Source organism: Haliotis rufescens, unplaced genomic scaffold (assembly GCF_023055435.1).
Source record: "Haliotis rufescens isolate VD_foot unplaced genomic scaffold, xgHalRufe1.0.p SCAF_7, whole genome shotgun sequence".
NCBI lineage: Eukaryota > Metazoa > Mollusca > Gastropoda > Lepetellida > Haliotidae > Haliotis > Haliotis rufescens.
Window position 1 is genome coordinate 44,230,662 of NW_025964361.1, and position 16,680 is coordinate 44,247,341.

A 16,680-nucleotide genomic window follows, 5' to 3' on the forward strand; every position below is an offset into this window, starting at 1 on the left:
TTGGTGAAACCCACGAGCACAGGTATGGTGCTGACAATCCTAGAAACATAATTGGGGAGAACCGGGATTCAAACCCACAATCATAGATTTCTGGCGTGCCCAAGGGACGCAACTCTGCACAGCGAATCGCGGCGCCTTAGACGACTGGGCCACCCGTGCCCCCGTAGCTGTAAGGTTGCTGAAGACCTATTCTTCATGGCTGCTTAATAGTGGCATAACAAACTGTATTGCTATTATCTGGTTCATCAGAACATCATTATCATCCTCCTGATATGGGGTCCTGGACTATTTCAACAGAGCATGGATCTATTTACATGAGATGGAGAAAGTTTCCGCTATTACAGCTCTTTTCAAATGTTTCTGAGAGTTACAAGCATTTGGCTGATTAGCTGTACTGTGGCCATCTGCATTATATAATCATGTTTTGTTTGTTTGTTTGTTGTTTAACGCCGCACTCAGCAATATTCCAGCTATATGATGGCGGTCTGTAAATCATCGAGTCTGGACCAGACAATCCAGTGATTGACATCATGCGCATCGATCCACGCAATTGGGATCGATGACCTGCATTAACCATGTCAGCGAGCCTGACCACCTGATCCCGTTAGTCGCCTTTTACGCATAATCATGGTATGGTGTCACTTTGTACTTTTTGTGTTTAATGCCTCAGAAACACTCAGAAATATTCCAGCCATGACAGTTGTCTGTCAATATGGAGTCTGAGCCAGAAAATGCAGTAATGGACATGGAGCATCAATCTACACAGTTTGGATATGATGACACGCATCAACCAAGTCAGCATGTCTGCCTAGAATGGTGTGAGTAGCCTCTCCAGTACACATATGGAGAGATCCTGCTTGACAGCAGTTAATGTAACAGGTCTTTCTCGCTGATTAATTTACAATCATGGTGATGACATTAACAATCCATTTCATCGCATCTAATATTGTAGTGCATCAGTCAAAGTAGGCTTCATGTGTTTCAGAAGGATCTCTTGTTAACATCATGTGCAGCAACATTAATGTAAGTATATTTAATTATTGTACCCTCCACCCCAAATGCAGTTCTTAACTTTAATTACAAATAATGAAAGCCTTTGCAATGTGGGTATAATCCACTGCAAGAATACAGAACATTATTACAACGTACCTGGATTGACAGATTCTTCTAAGCCTCCGTAATATGCCCAATTTTCTGGATTTCTGTTGATCAAATCACGATAGATGTCCACTGCTTCTGAAGCTCGTCCTAACTTGGTAAGAATTTCCGCCTTAATCTCCTGGAGGGAGAGGCGATCGACGATCTGGTGGTCAAACGTCTTCAGGTGCTCTAATGCCCTTTGATACATCCCTGCCTCCCTCATCACCAGGTTTTGATACATCAGCAGTTCCGAGTGTTCGTAGTCGAGTGGCTTCGGCTAGAAGGATAAATAGACAATTCAGTCAACACAATGAACAGGATGAAAGGAGTGAGTGTGGTCGCTTGTACTTGTTTGGATCAATGCCGATGTTATATGTCAAGCCCACTGACATACCATATCTCACTCAAGACAATAGTATACTGACTCCGAACTGACCAGTCCTGGTTTTAGCCCCTTTATGCCGAAACCCAGGCAGGGTAACAACAAGTACCATCTTTTGACGATGTTGGTTGGTTGGTTTGTTGTTTAACGCCGCACTCAGCAATATTCCAGCTATATGACGGTGGTCTGTAAATAATCAAGTCTGGACCAGACAATCCAGTGACTGATATAATGAGCATCAGTCCACGCAATTGGGATTGATGACATGCATCAACCAAGACAGCGAGCCTGACCAACCGATCCCGTTAGTCGCCTTATACGACAAGCATAGTCGCATTTTACAAGCGTAGTCGCCTTTTACGGCAAGCATGGGTAGCTGAAGACCTATTCTACCTTATTCACTTGTTATGACAGGGTGGGGTATCAAACCGACCATACAGCATTTACTTATCTCCTTCCTTGTCAATAGCTTGAGCTGCATCAGTAATAACTGACCTCACAGTAATCAGAAGGATCTATTGTGAACATCATGTGCAGCCAAGTTTTTCTGTTTGTTTTATATGTTGTTTAACGCTGCACTCAGCAATATTCCAACTATATGACTGCAGTCTGTAAATATTCAAGTCTGGGCCAGACAAGCCAGTGATCGACTTCATGAGCATCAATCTACGTAATAAGGGTGAGGTGACATACAATCAACCAAGTTACAGAGCCTGAACACCCGATCCATTCATTCGCCTCTTACGGTGAGGTGAAATGGGGTTTAACATCCGAGTCCAAGATTATTGCACTTATATAGCAACGTGCATTCATGCTTGTACTAGTCCTGACTGATGCCGATTTTATAGTACTAGCCTACTGACTCCGAGCCGACCAGTCCTTGTTTTAGGCAGGGTAACAACAAGTACCATCTTTTTTACGTCTTTTTGTATGACGCGGCCTGGGATCAAACCCCAAACCTACCGCTCTATCGCTAGACCACGGAGGAGGTCTCGTCTCTTACGACCAGCATAGGTTACTTGGGACCTGTATTCTTACCCGGAATCAGAGCTCCGAGAAGTCAAAAACTCTCTCCAAAAGCATTTACCATTTGTGTTTTCCTAAACTCATCTAGAATCTTGAGAGCCATATCGTAGTCTTTGAGAAGATGATATGACATAGCGTAGCCAATCCATGACGCTCGTTGACCTGGCCGCAGAGCCAACAGTTGGTACCGTGTTTCCTGCAAGAAAACCAGACAAATAATTGATATTGAGAGAAGACATACCTGGTACCTGTTGTTGAAATCATTTCCATTCTAGCACTCTAATACTGAATCACTTCAGTTTGGAGAAATCAAGTACGGATATCAAGATCATGCGTCTAAGGATCAGAGCTCCAGATAAGCTTTTGGTGTTGTGGGTATTTTACCCATGCATTTTAAAATCATTGGGTATCAGTAATTTTATCTGGGTATTCAAATTTCTGTTACCCACTAGTTTTTACACATGTGGGTATTTAAGTTAAATATTTAAAAAACACTTTTCATCAAGTCCCTGCAAACTGGTGTCGTCTGGGTTCGAGAGCTTTATAGGACTCAAAAATACCACAATACTTCCACAAGAAAGTGTGATGGCAAATGATCATGATGTAACTGTCATCTTTGAGTTTGGCAAGGTTGACGAAATGCCCGTTTATAATTTCAAAATAAGTTGTTGATTTGCTAATCGAATACGCAGGGTTACTTCACAATATTTTGATGATACCCACAAGTTTTATTTTTGTAGCGTATCTGTAATGTTCGTTGTGTATTTGACATGTTTGATACGCTTGGATTTTATTTTACTGCGTATTTCTGCATTTCTGATGCATATTTTACGCAGATACGCAGCTTATCTGGAGCTCTGAAGGATGATTTATTTTTTTTAAGTGTGGCAAAACTTATATGAAAAGTTACTAGCTCTAAAAACACTAACATGAAAGAATCAGGTGGTCCTATATGTATGCTAGGTCGGTCCTTAGTGTTTTTCTAGATGTATATTTGCAGATATATGTAGTTGTTCTAATAATTGATAGTCAACTTCACTATTGGGCAGTGCATTGTCAAGTTACTCACCCTGTACCCCTCAAGATCCCGCATCTGTATCTGTAACAACGACAAATCTCGCAAGATTTGAAGATTGTCCTGAAAAATAAGATGCCCTCAATATTACACATCTTGAAACAAACATTAATATAAAAAACTGGTTTCCATCAACTCTTGCTTTGATGAATATCACTGTGAAATTTGTAAATTAGGTTTAACATGCTGAATAGCATTTTAGTTACCATGGTTACATGACAATGAGCAGCCCCTTGTGAGAGGAAAGCTTTAGGTGATGCAGACCCTCGACATTTACCACTAGAGGTGGGTGTGGTGCTGACAAACTGGATCACAACAGCAAATTTAGGATCTAAACCTACAGCAAAATATACTTGAGGAAAATGTCAAAAAAACAAACCTTGTCCCACTTGAGTGCATTGCGGTAACACTTGATCGCCTCGTCGTACTTGCGGTCAGACCTCTGGAGAAGGCCATAGACGTGCCAGCCTGGGTAGTGTGGTCAAGGATGACAACAAATAATCTAGTCTTTCTTACGTTAATCAATGACTGAAGGCAGGAGCAACTGTCCATGCGGTTTGTCTAATAAGCAATCAGCCAAGACAGAGTGCCTTACGATAGAAACATTTCTGTCATCCCTCAGGGAGACAAGCATGGACTACTGGGGACCTGTTCCAAACTGGCATCACCAGAGAGGGGCAAGCATGGCAGAGACAGGCATGGCAGATTTAGACATGACCCCAGGTCCCTTAATACGAGACGAAAAAAAATTGCGAGAGAACAGTTGATTTCCGTTACTTGCCCTACATTCCTGGAACCTGGTTCTCCACCACTTGTACCTTGTCCCACATATGCTGCAAGATTCTACATTTCTGGTATATGGTACCTTGCCCTACATATTCTGGTATGTGGTACCTTGCCCTACATATTCTGGTACATGGCCCTACATATTCTGGTACATGGCCCTACATATTCTGGTATGTGGTACCTTGCCCTACATATTATCGTACCTGGTCCCATATTTACAGTAGCTGGTTCTACATAACTTGCACACGGTTCTACATTTCAGGTACCTAGCCCTACATATTCTGGTATGTGGTACCTTGCCCTACATATTCTGGTACATGGCCCTACATATTCTGGTACATGGCCCTACATATTCTGGTACCTGGTCCAATATTTACAGTAGCTGGTTCTACACAACTTGCACACGGTTCTACATTTCAGGTACCTTGCCCTACATATTCTGGTATGCGGTACCTAGCCCTACATATTCTGGTACATGGCCCTACATATTCTGGAATGTGGTACATGGCCCTACACATTCTGGTACCTGGTCCAATATTTACAGTAGCTGGTTCTACACAACTTGCACACGGTTCTACATTTCAGGTACATTGCCCTACATATTCTGGTATGTGGTACCTTGCCCTACATATTCTGGTACATGGCCCTACATATTCTGGTATGTGGTACCTTGCCCTACATATTCTGGTACCTGGTCCCATATTTACGGTAGCTGGTTCTACACAACTTGCACATGGTTCTACATTTCAGGTACCTTGCCCTACATATTCTGGTACATGGCTTTACATTTCTGGTACACGGTTCTACATTTCAGGTACCTTGCCCTACATATTCTGGTATGTGGTACCTTGCCCTACATATTCTGGTACATGGCCCTACATATTCTGGTATGTGGTACCTTGCCCTACATATTCTGGTACCTGGTCCCATATTTACGGTAGCTGGTTCTACACAACTTGCACATGGTTCTACATTTCAGGTACCTTGCCCTACATATTCTGGTACATGGCTTTACATTTCTGGTACACGGTTCTACATTTCAGGTACCTTGCCCTACATTTCTGGTACATGGCTCTACACATGATCCTAAATTTCTGACACAAGATCCTAAACTTGTGATACATGATGTGTGCTCTGCAGTTTCAAGGATACAGACATGGCTCTTCAGGTCGTTCCTCAGCCCCCGTCGGACATAATCATAGGCTTCTTCCTTGCGACCCAGACAGTTCAGTGTCAGACCCTTCATAGCTAGAGTCTCTGTAACAGACAACAAAGGACACATAATGAACGCCACAGATTGAAAGCCAGCTGCTTTGTTTGTTGTTTAATGCTGCAGTCAAAAACTGTCCAGTCGTATGACCATGACAACAGTGGTCTTTCAAATGATCCAATTCTAGACCGATCAAACCATTGGTTGATATCATGAGCAACATCCCTCACCATAAGGTACAATGACACATGATCAACCAAGTAACATAGCCCTGACAATATTGTTTGTCTGTTGATTAACCGTCATTCTCAGCAATATTCCAGCTATATGATGGCAGTCTGTAAATAATCAAGTCTTGACCAGACAATCAAGTAATTGACATCATGAGCATCGATCCACGCAATTGGGATACAATAACATGCATCAACCAAACCAGCAAGCCTGACCACCAGATTCCATTAGTCGCCTCTCTCGACAAGCGTAGTCGCCTTTTACGGCAAGCATGGGTTGCTGAAGACCTATTCTACCCCGGATCTTCACGGATCGTTATAATCTCAATATCCCCACAGGGTTCAGCCTGTTAAATATACAAGAATGGTTTGTACATGATGAGTGGGTGAAGTCTTATGACATGCTATTTTCACTCACCATCTACTCAGTGGAATGATTAAAAGAATTATGAATGTATCAGTCAGTATATATACTACTCATAGGAAAAGGACAAACAGATTCTTTCATATCACTGCTCATATGACATTAATTGCTGGATTGTCTGGTCCAGACTCGATTATTTACAGACCGCCATCATATAGCTGGAATATTGCTGGGTGCGGCGTAAAACAACAAACCAACCAACCATATCACTAAAGTTAATCTGTCACGCTATTAGCACTCTATTCTTGCATATCACTAAAGTTAATCTGCCATGCTATTAGCACTCTATTCTTTCATATTGCTAAAGTTAATCTGTCACGCTATTAGCACTCTATTCTTTCATATTACTAAAGTTACTCTGTCACGCTATTAGCACTCTATTCTTTCATATTACTCAAGTTACTCTGTCACGCTATGTGCCCCTGATCTTTCATATTACTAAAGTTAATCTGCCATGCTATTAGCACTCTGTTCTTTCATATTACTAAAGCTACTCTGTCACGCTATTAGCACTCTATTCTTTCATATTACCAAAGTTACTCTGTCACTCTATGTGCCCCTGATTCTTTCATATTACTAAAGTTAATCGGATGGTCCTTAACCTCTTTTGAGTAGTATATATATCATGGTTACCTGCAACCAAGTCTGGGACAGGCAAACTAGTGGTTGACAGGATGAGCAATGATCCATGCCAGCATGGCATGTTAACATGGTTAACACAAATTCAACCAGTTACAAAATGTAACCATTGCATCTCCATTTAGTAACCTATCATGCCAAGCACTGAGGGTGTCAGGGGTAGGCTAAGACTTGACTGGTCAGCAGTTGATGTATTATTTATGATAGTTAGTGAAACAATAACAAAATAAATTATGTGACATGGTTTGTTAATTATTAATTCATTATACATTAATACTTCACTTATCCAGGTACTAGTATCTGCTAAAATTTGACAATGACCAGTGACTATAATACTGTCAAATTAAATATAAACATGATAAAAGAGTGTTGTCTTTGAAGAAATCTACGCATATATTAATATGTTCTTATGGATATTTTAAGGGTCAGGGTATGTAAATGCACATGACTGCATATTCATTAGTATATTAGTATTCGATTCTAGTGACCACGAATTCAATTCATGAAAGGATACGGTTCGATTCACCGAATACACGTATGAATCGTAACAGCTCTAGTATATATATATATATATATATATATATATATATATATACACACACACACACACACACACACACACTAGAGCTGTTACAATTCACTCGTGTATATATATATGCTGGAATATTGCTAAAAGGGTGCAAAACATAAAACACTCCCTCATTCTCACATTTCCAATTATGAACGATATTTCTAGAAAATAATTAAATGGTTCCTACTCCATTACAATGACATTATCAAAGCCTGTTGTTATTTCTGTAAAGGCACTGAAATGTTACTATATAAAAATGTCATTTTCCAGAACCAATCCATCTTCAACTATTGGGGGTTATATTCCATCTTCAACTATTGGGGGTTATATTCCATCTTCAACTATTGGGGGTTATATTCCATCTTCAACTATTGGGGGTTATATTCCATCTTCAACTATTGGGGGTTATATTCCATCTTCAACTATTGGCGGTTATATTCCATCTTCAACTATTGGGGGTTATATTCCATCTTCAACTATTGGGGGTTATATTCCATCTTCAACTATTGGGGGTTATATTCCATCTTCAACTATAGGGGGGTTATATTCCATCTTCAACTATTGGGGGTTATATTCCATCTTCAACTATAGGGGGGTTATATTCCATCTTCAACTATTGGGGGTTATATTCCATCTTCAACTATAGGGGGGTTATATTCCATCTTCAACTATTGGAGTTATTCCATCTGCATTCAGAGTATCAAAGTTACCACCATGATAGTTAGAGTTGGAACCCATTCATGACCTTAAGCAAGCTTCATCGCTGGAAAATGTTGTTGATCCTGTATAGTCGCCTCTAGTTGTATGCATGGGTTGCTTACACTTATTCTACCCTGGATCTTCACGGGACTCTGATGGTGAATAACTTGTACTTGATAGATCTGTTACTACAAGTATGGGATACTAAGGATATGTTTTACCGGTCAATCTTAGGGTGCAACTACAAAACTTACCTCCATGTTCTGAGAACTTGGGATTTGTTAGAATTTGTTTTGCAAATTTCAACCCATTCTTGTACTGCTTCTGTTCATAGCATTTCTGAAAACAGAAAAGATCATGTATTATAACAAACATAGAAGCCAGGCTTGTAGATACATGTTTGAATTTGGTGTTCTCTTGGATTTGTCATCTTTGCTGTATTTTTGTTGTATGATGCTGCACTCTATATACCTATGACCTGCACATAATCGAGTCTTGACCAGACAATTCAGTTTTTCATATCACAAACAATGATCCACATCGCGCTGAGTCACCTGAATTGCACACTGGAATCAACTGAATTTGATTGTTCTCTTGGAATGTAAAGAAACATGGACGCGCTCACCCACCAGTGTGTGCCAGTATCTTTGTCTACTAGGTCAATCTTGTCTTTCAGAAATTGTTCAGAAGAATGTATGGACACCTAATAATAATCTTCCATTAAGCAACATTCTAGCCATATAATAATAGCCTGTAATATTCAAGTCATGGCCAGGAAAACCAGTGGTTTATAGCATGAGCAACAATCCAAGTAGTCAAGGCATATAACAGTCGGTATTACAACCATCTACTCTTCAACAGACAGCTCTTACAACTGTCAGCATGGTCGGCATATCAGTGTTCCAATTTAGCATGGAAGTTTTGTCTGTCTGTTCGTTTTTTAACACCGCACTAAGCGATGGTCCAGCTATATGATGGCTGTTTGTAAATAATCAAGTCTCAACCAGACAATCCAGTGATTGACATCATGAACATTGATCCACACAATTAGGATACGATGACATGCATCAACAAAGTCACTGTTACTTTTAACTAGTTTCAATTATTCCAGAATCCATCTTTTGCATCCCATGGGACTTGCAGTGGATATCATTTGCTTCCATTCTTATTTAAGAATATCGGATGGAACATTTGTGCCCGGTTGAAATGTATGTGCATCACCGTCAGTATAGGATTTGTTTCCTGAATCATTATGAATGATTTGTGCACACCACTTCAGAATATCATGATTCACGATGCATATGCTAGAGTTATGCAAATTAAAAGGAAAAGTTTCTGGCCCAAACATAATAGGACCCATTATAATAAATGAAATTCTACTAGCCCTTAGGATACCTATGACATTAGAAAAACTGACTCCAGCTAGCGTCCTAGTACCTAGATGCATGCGTGCTACTATCATTTAGAAATTTTGTATCAACTTTACAATTTCCATGACAAGTAGAAAGGCTTAATGTGAAGATCAAAACATTCAATTCATCAGCTTTAATATTATTTAAACAATTGCTTGAGTTTGTGGCAATGGCATGGACAAACATGATTAATACTCCTTTGAACATGTTTAGATAAATCATGACGTGTCGTGAAATAGCTAACGGAACCAATCAATTAGCATGATTAGTGGCACCTGTGCTTAACATTTGCTTAATGCAGTTTTAGTTTGATTTCTTTTCTATTGATACGAATAGTTTCAGGCATATATTCATCCAACAACAGATGACTGGTGTGTGCTCACATGTCCATGCATTAACGAAGATTAATCACATATGGCAAAGTCCACAGAGTTAAGCATATATATACTCGGACCCCATAGTACCGCGGCATTCATCGTATCGCAGCATTTGTGATTTCCGATAGTTCACGCGGGACACGCCTCTTAGCGGCTGTCTATTAATGCAAATCGGTAACCAGGAAGTGCTCACTTCGTAAACAATTTCAATTCCCTTGGAATGTTCCGTCTGCTGTAAGTAAGGAGTTATTAATCCGTTGATACATATTTCTGGCATCTGTTGTAATATTGCCTTACCCCCATCTATCAATGGCCAGCGATATAACCCGCAATTCCCCAAGTAAACTTTCTCTATCGACCTGAACTAGATCATCTGCATATTCATGGCGACTAATGAGGTAACGGAAGTTACGTAGTCCGCACATTTTTTCCTGCTCTGTGCCCAGAATCTATTGGGAGATCATAAGGGCCATAATGCCAAACTTAGAAATACGTTCTTCACTAGTAATCAAAAGATAAGTACATACTTTGGGCATACTAGGAGTGCTTTTTATATATTTATTGTTGACTTTTAACATTTTTCCAGTTTGTCTAAAAAAAAATGGATGACAATAATTTGTCACAATCTTCAAATATCATTTCTGATATTTTGTTGTTGACTTATACAAATATTTTTCTCTTACTTTTCGGTAAAAATGCATTGAATACCTATTGCTGATAACACATTTAGAATTTTACGTGTGCTGTCTTTGCACTTGTCTGGACAAATCACTGATGTCTGGCATGATCATACCAAGTGGTTGGTAGAATTATATCCTCTTTTTGTCCAATTCGGAGCTCCATACACAACTTTTCTCTGTACCGCGAGTTCATTTTTTTCATTTTCCTTAAAGTATCATGATATAGATGAAATAAGACGGCCTGATGATAAAAGATGAACCAAGTTAAGTGTAAACAAAAATAGTATTGGTACAGAGCCCTGTTTTGGTAGGAATTTAACAAACATGAAGACAACAGCCAAACACCGAGAAATGCTATGTGTTGACATTTACTGTACACAGCCAGAAATTACTATGCGGGATACATACTACTTACTATTTAAAATTGTTTTGTATAAATAGGGCCATCTACGATATCATAGTCGCGCTGAGGTAAGACTTCGGCCTGTATCCCCCCTAAAAAAGTATAATTGAATGACATTATTTTAGAGGGGGGATACAGGTGGAACTCTTCGGAAATGAATAGGTGACTAACCTGTGTGTGCATTCATAACATGAATGGTTAATGTTGTCAAACATTTGCAAATAGCAAGATAATCTAAACAGTATCAGTTTTAACATTATCGAACATTGATATTACAAAGAATCACATAGCCAATGCTTCCTCCACTTCATCAAGATACATTCAAGTTTCAATGAATTATTTTTCTTGTCAATGTCAAATAGACTGCATGTCATACATCAATCAAAATAATCGCACAGCCAGCGCTCCGAAACATCCAGAGAGATACAAGTGCATCCTTGAGTAATTGTAACGATAGACCCCTAGAGACAGGTCGAATGTTATATCCTAGGTCAGATCTCGCCTGTGTCTATTGTCAGCGACAGCTACTTGTGTCTGATGCGTTGTCTAGACTTGTGACTATAACGATCAATGTCGTACTTTTGACAACAACAATACATTTCCACCACAATCCCACAAAGTTGCGTGATCGGTAACTAAACAACCTAAAATACAATAGTCTTCAACATGTTCATGCTCACTGCAACAAATCCCCAACCCACGCCCTCGCAAAATTGTGAAGTAGGATACATACCAAAATTCTTTTGAACAGAGCATTCTCTTTTGGGGGTAATGGGTTACTTGTTGGCATTTTGATAAATTTATCCTGGAGTACGCTAGATTCCAGGTGAGTTTGACTTTAACAAGTGCGAGCACCACGAGGTGCAAATTCCAGTATGGCGGAATCTAATGCTCAAGACAAGTGACGGATGTACGTGATTTGGTAAATGATAATATAATACACACTTAAATAAAAAATATTCGTTTTTATTACATAAAAATGCAAATACAACTTACTTTGTTAGATAATAGGGACTTTTAAAAAATAAATATTACTCCCATAAGCCCATATGATTTCGACTACGACAACAAAGATGGCCGCCTACAGTGGAAGTCTGTCGTAATATGAGGAGTTGTGTTGACTAAGTGAACACTCAGCTTGAGCATTCGTTCTTTTAGGTTAAAGTGTTATTGTTTCTGGTAAATAACTGCTATCCAAATATGAGTTCAGAAGGGAAAACAACTGACAAAGCTGTCACTGAGCCTCAAACAGCTGAAGCGAAGGGCACTGGGTCTGTCAAAGTTATTGAGAAACAATCACAAAGAAGGATCTTCAAGATAATTGTAATTGGAGACTCGAATGTTGGCAAGACCTGTCTGACATACCGATTCTGCAGCGGCAAATTTCCAGACAAGACTGAGGCGACTATTGGTGTTGATTTTAGAGAAAAACAGGTCAACATAGACAAAGAGCAAGTCAAGGTATAGCCTGTTAAAATTTATATCCGTGATATGGCATTTAATGTCAACATTATGACACGGCGTCTATTTTTGGAGTAACAAAAGTGTGATAGCTTTCAAATATTTTGTTCATGGAAATAAAAGTTTGTCCCTTATGATTTACGTAGTGTATGTTATCTGACATAAGTCTCCATCTTATGTCGATACATTTGACACATCAACATGCTCGGGATAAACCAGTAAAGCTGAAGGTGTCGTCGGCGTGGAGAAGGAATATCTTTAAATTCACTTAAGCATTTGAGGAGGGGTTATCTGGGATTTTGATGAGAGGCATATTGTAGAAATCGTTTTCTTTCTTTTAAAGTGCATATTTTTTAGATTTATGTAATACTTATCATGTTTATAATATTACATTTCCATTTTATTAAATAAACAACATTGCAAATTATGAAACGAAGTCATAATCTTTAAAACAATAATAATCATGTCCAGGTCTGTGAAATTTGTATTCTGATCCCAGTCTGTGATTTTAGCTTTTGGTCTAGTAAGCTTAGCATCTGACACCCGGTATGCGAAGATAAAAGAGTAATGTCTGCTGATAGTAGACTTTCTTCACAAAAAGGTCTTTTATTAAAAAAATATGGATACCCATCAAATAATCTATACTTTCAAATAGAGATATATTGAACTTCAGTGAATCAAAATTAAATTTAGACAGCAGTCCAGATTAGTGAGATTAGCCACGGATATTATACCAGGAATGAGAAGTTCATGTCTGATTAGCTGCATCAATTACACTGAAAAAATTGCCCTGAGTTTAGTCTGGAACCTAGGGCTGGAAATTTACTACCCGGGTACCCTCCACCTTATTACCCGACCCTACCCGGGTACCCGTTGTAGGTGAGGTGAGGTGAGGTGAAATGGGGTTTAACGTTGCGTCCAAGATTATTGCACTTATATAGCGACGTGCATGTACATGTCTGTGTTTGTGTGGCTGCTTGTACTAGTCCGGACTGATGCCGATTTATAGTGCTAGCTCACTGAGATACCATGCCGCAGTTTAACATGAATACCCCACTCAGACACAGTATACTGACTCCGAGCCGACCAGTCTTTGTTTAAGCCCCCTAATGCCGAGCGCCAGACAGGGTAACAACAAGTACCATCTTTTAACGTCTTTTGGTATGACGCGGTCGGGGATCGAACCCCGGATCTTCCGCTCTCCAGGCGGACGCTCTACCACAAGACCACGGAGGTTGTCTCCGTTGTAGGTATTTAAAGATAGGTACAAACTGTCTGATTTGGAAAGGTTTGTCTGTAGCCCTGGCAAAATACATGTGTAAAACGAGCTGGTCATGCATACACTGAAGTTTACTGCACAGAGTTTTATGTTTATTCAAACATGTAAAAGTAAGAAGGAATGGGTGCATTGTCAGAAAGAAATAGGAACATTAGTGACTTGTAGTATAACTATAGAGTTTTAGATAATTTTTGTCATTGAACAATATGTCACATGACTAACCACGGGTCCGGGTAGTCCTGTAGGTACTCGAGTCCTACTCAGGACCCACCCGACCCAAGTACCCTAGTTACCTGTTCCAACCCTACTGGAACCCCAAATGAAGTAATCCTGCATTAATTAAATTTTACTTGAACTAGTTGAAGAATGTATTGTGTCCTGTTTACATGAATTTGCTCATGTCTGCTTTTGACATATTCCATTGAACATGTTAATGGAGCCTATGTTAAACTATGTTCATTTTCTCTGTATGGATAATTACAACAGAGGTCATCTGTAGATAATATATGACTTTATGTTGCAGCTTCAACTATGGGATACTGCTGGTCAAGAAAGGTTCCGGAAGAGTATGGTTCAGCATTATTACCGAAATGTTCATGCAGTTGTATTTGTCTATGACGTCACTAAAATGAGCTCTTTTGAGAACATGCCTGGATGGATTGAAGAGTGTGATCGCCACAATCTCAACAAAGATATTCCACGAATATTTGTCGGGAATAAGTGTGACATGAAAGATAAGATTGCAGTCAACACAAACTTGGCACAGAAATTTGCAGATTCCCATAATATGCCGCTGTTCGAGACGTCCGCAAAAGATGATGAGAAAGCAAACCATGTGGATGCAATTTTTATGACAATTGCTCACAAACTGAAGAACTCAAAGCCCATGATGCCCCCCCATCTTGCCCGCTACACCCCCGGAGAGCCTGCCCAGTCCGAGGTGATCAATCTCAGAGGCAGCCCCCAACATCGGGGTCTGCAGTCCGCAACACATGCCACGTTTGAGGAGAAGGCTGAGAACTGTGCATGTTAACATGGGCAGGACAGTACTAATACGTTAATGGAAGGGGCATAAGGCAACAACATGATCCAACATGGACAGGACAGTGCTAACATTAATGGTAGGGGTGTAAGGTTGCATTGTGAATAGGACGGTAGTAATTAGTTAATTGTTGAGGATACAGAATGGACTGTGCAGTACTATTAAGTTCATGGTAGATGACATGAACAGGACAGTACTATGTATGTTCATTTCATGGTTGTAAGGATACAACATATACAAGTGATAGGGTGAGCCAATTCCCACTGTAGATAATTATCTACTGAGAAGTGTGCATGTTTACTTGGACAGGGTAGCATTAATACTTTGATGGTTTGGAACTTTGGGTGTAAGGAAAGCTCTGTACAGTAGAATACTAATGATATGATGTAACAATTCCCAGTGTACACTTGTAGTTACCTGGTCAAGTCAGTAAAAGTACTGGCCACACTGGTTACTGGCAGAAAAATATTAATTTTTATTTATCATGTTTATGTTCCGTTAAATAATTTCTCAGAGTAAAGGGGATACGAGACACAGAACCAATAACATGAATAAGGTCTGACTGATTAAGCTAAAAAGAAATCTTGCAGTGGACTTTCAAACAAATAGCTACGTAGACTGCAAAGGTGTTTCCTTTTTGCATGGACTGTTGTCACTGATACTTGCAAGAATATTATCGGATGTCCTCTATGGTACACTGGAAAAATACCTATATATTTGCTTTTGATATTAATATGTTGTTTATCTCAGATATTCAGTTTTGATATACAGCAGCCCTGTCCTGATATTCATATGGTCAGATATGTCAGATTAACATTAACATCTTGTGACCATGGTAACATTCTTCCAATTGATATTCATCTATACTAGGCATCACCAATGTGGGTGTTTGCCACCTGTCTGTCACCATTGTTGCCAGTGTTTTTTCCCCGAATGCTGGTGGCAGTCTAGTACATTTTCAACAAGGGCAAGGGGAGTGAAGTTGTCTGAAATGGTCGTCTGGGGGTAGCGTTATATTTGGCGCACTGTGTGGTAGACACTATTGTTATATCCATCCCGCCCCACCTCATTTCGGACTACTGGTTATGTAAAGTAACTTGATTTTTGGAGAAAGTTAATAGACCCTCACATTTTCACTAGTTTCAGACTAATGGACAAGGGACCTGTCCATTGCTGTGGATTATTTCACTGATTCTGGTCACTGTCAGACACTTGTCATCGGTAGATGTGATAGTCTTATGCTTCATCACTTGAATGTATGGTTGAGGATTTTGTTTGGGTTTGTTGAAGCATGGTCAAGTTTCCTGGGAAACACATGTTATGAAAACGTGTACCGTATTCGACGTAATAACCGTCCAGGGCGCTCTCAAAATTAGAAACGGGCTCTTATTAGAATATTATTTTGGTAAAAAAAACAGAGTTGAAAGATAAATTTCATGGTTTATGCTGACAGCCTGAAATGTTTATGTACGACAGATATATTTTTCCAGAATTTGATTGCCCATAATTAAGGGTGCATATAACACACGAGTGCGTATTATACGCGAAAAAATAAGTCTTGTGTACATTGATTAATCGGAAGGGTGCCAATTGGGATTGTTCACTAGCCAATATACATGTATTAGCAAATATCGCCATGGGCGCTTAATAGAGCAGGGCGCTTATTACGTCAAATACGGTACATGTTTTTGATACACTGATACATCTATGAACATATTGAATGTATAGGGATGATTATGAACATGGGATGATGGTTTTATATCAAACTGTTGTATTTCATTCATTTTGTCTTGGACAACTGTTATGGAACAGTATTGAATCATTGTCTACTACTGTTTATGCTT

General features: G+C 39.5%; 2 protein-coding genes across 2 annotated transcripts in view; one reads left to right on the top strand and one right to left on the bottom strand.

Moving 5' to 3' along the window:
- LOC124132700 (N-alpha-acetyltransferase 15, NatA auxiliary subunit-like) overlaps positions 1-11,938 on the bottom strand; it is a 32,888-nt gene extending 20,950 nt beyond the window's left edge. Inside the window, exons 1-7 of the mRNA XM_046496763.2 lie at positions 11,788-11,938; positions 8,437-8,521; positions 5,562-5,666; positions 4,003-4,091; positions 3,618-3,686; positions 2,610-2,744; positions 1,150-1,417 (exon numbers count right to left, since the gene is read on the bottom strand). Of these exons, the coding sequence (XP_046352719.1) occupies positions 1,150-1,417; positions 2,610-2,744; positions 3,618-3,686; positions 4,003-4,091; positions 5,562-5,666; positions 8,437-8,521; positions 11,788-11,844 (808 nt within the window). The 5' untranslated portion in view covers positions 11,845-11,938. The remainder of the gene's footprint in view (positions 1-1,149; positions 1,418-2,609; positions 2,745-3,617; positions 3,687-4,002; positions 4,092-5,561; positions 5,667-8,436; positions 8,522-11,787) is intronic.
- A 184-nt stretch (positions 11,939-12,122) lies between these two features.
- Positions 12,123-16,288, top strand: LOC124132701 (putative Ras-related protein Rab-33). Its single transcript, XM_046496764.2, has 2 exons — positions 12,123-12,515; positions 14,318-16,288. The coding sequence occupies exons 1-2, from the start codon at positions 12,255-12,257 to the stop codon at positions 14,825-14,827; spliced, it is 771 nt and encodes a 256-aa protein (XP_046352720.1). The 5' UTR covers positions 12,123-12,254; the 3' UTR covers positions 14,828-16,288.
- The last annotated feature ends 392 nt before the right edge of the window (positions 16,289-16,680 follow it).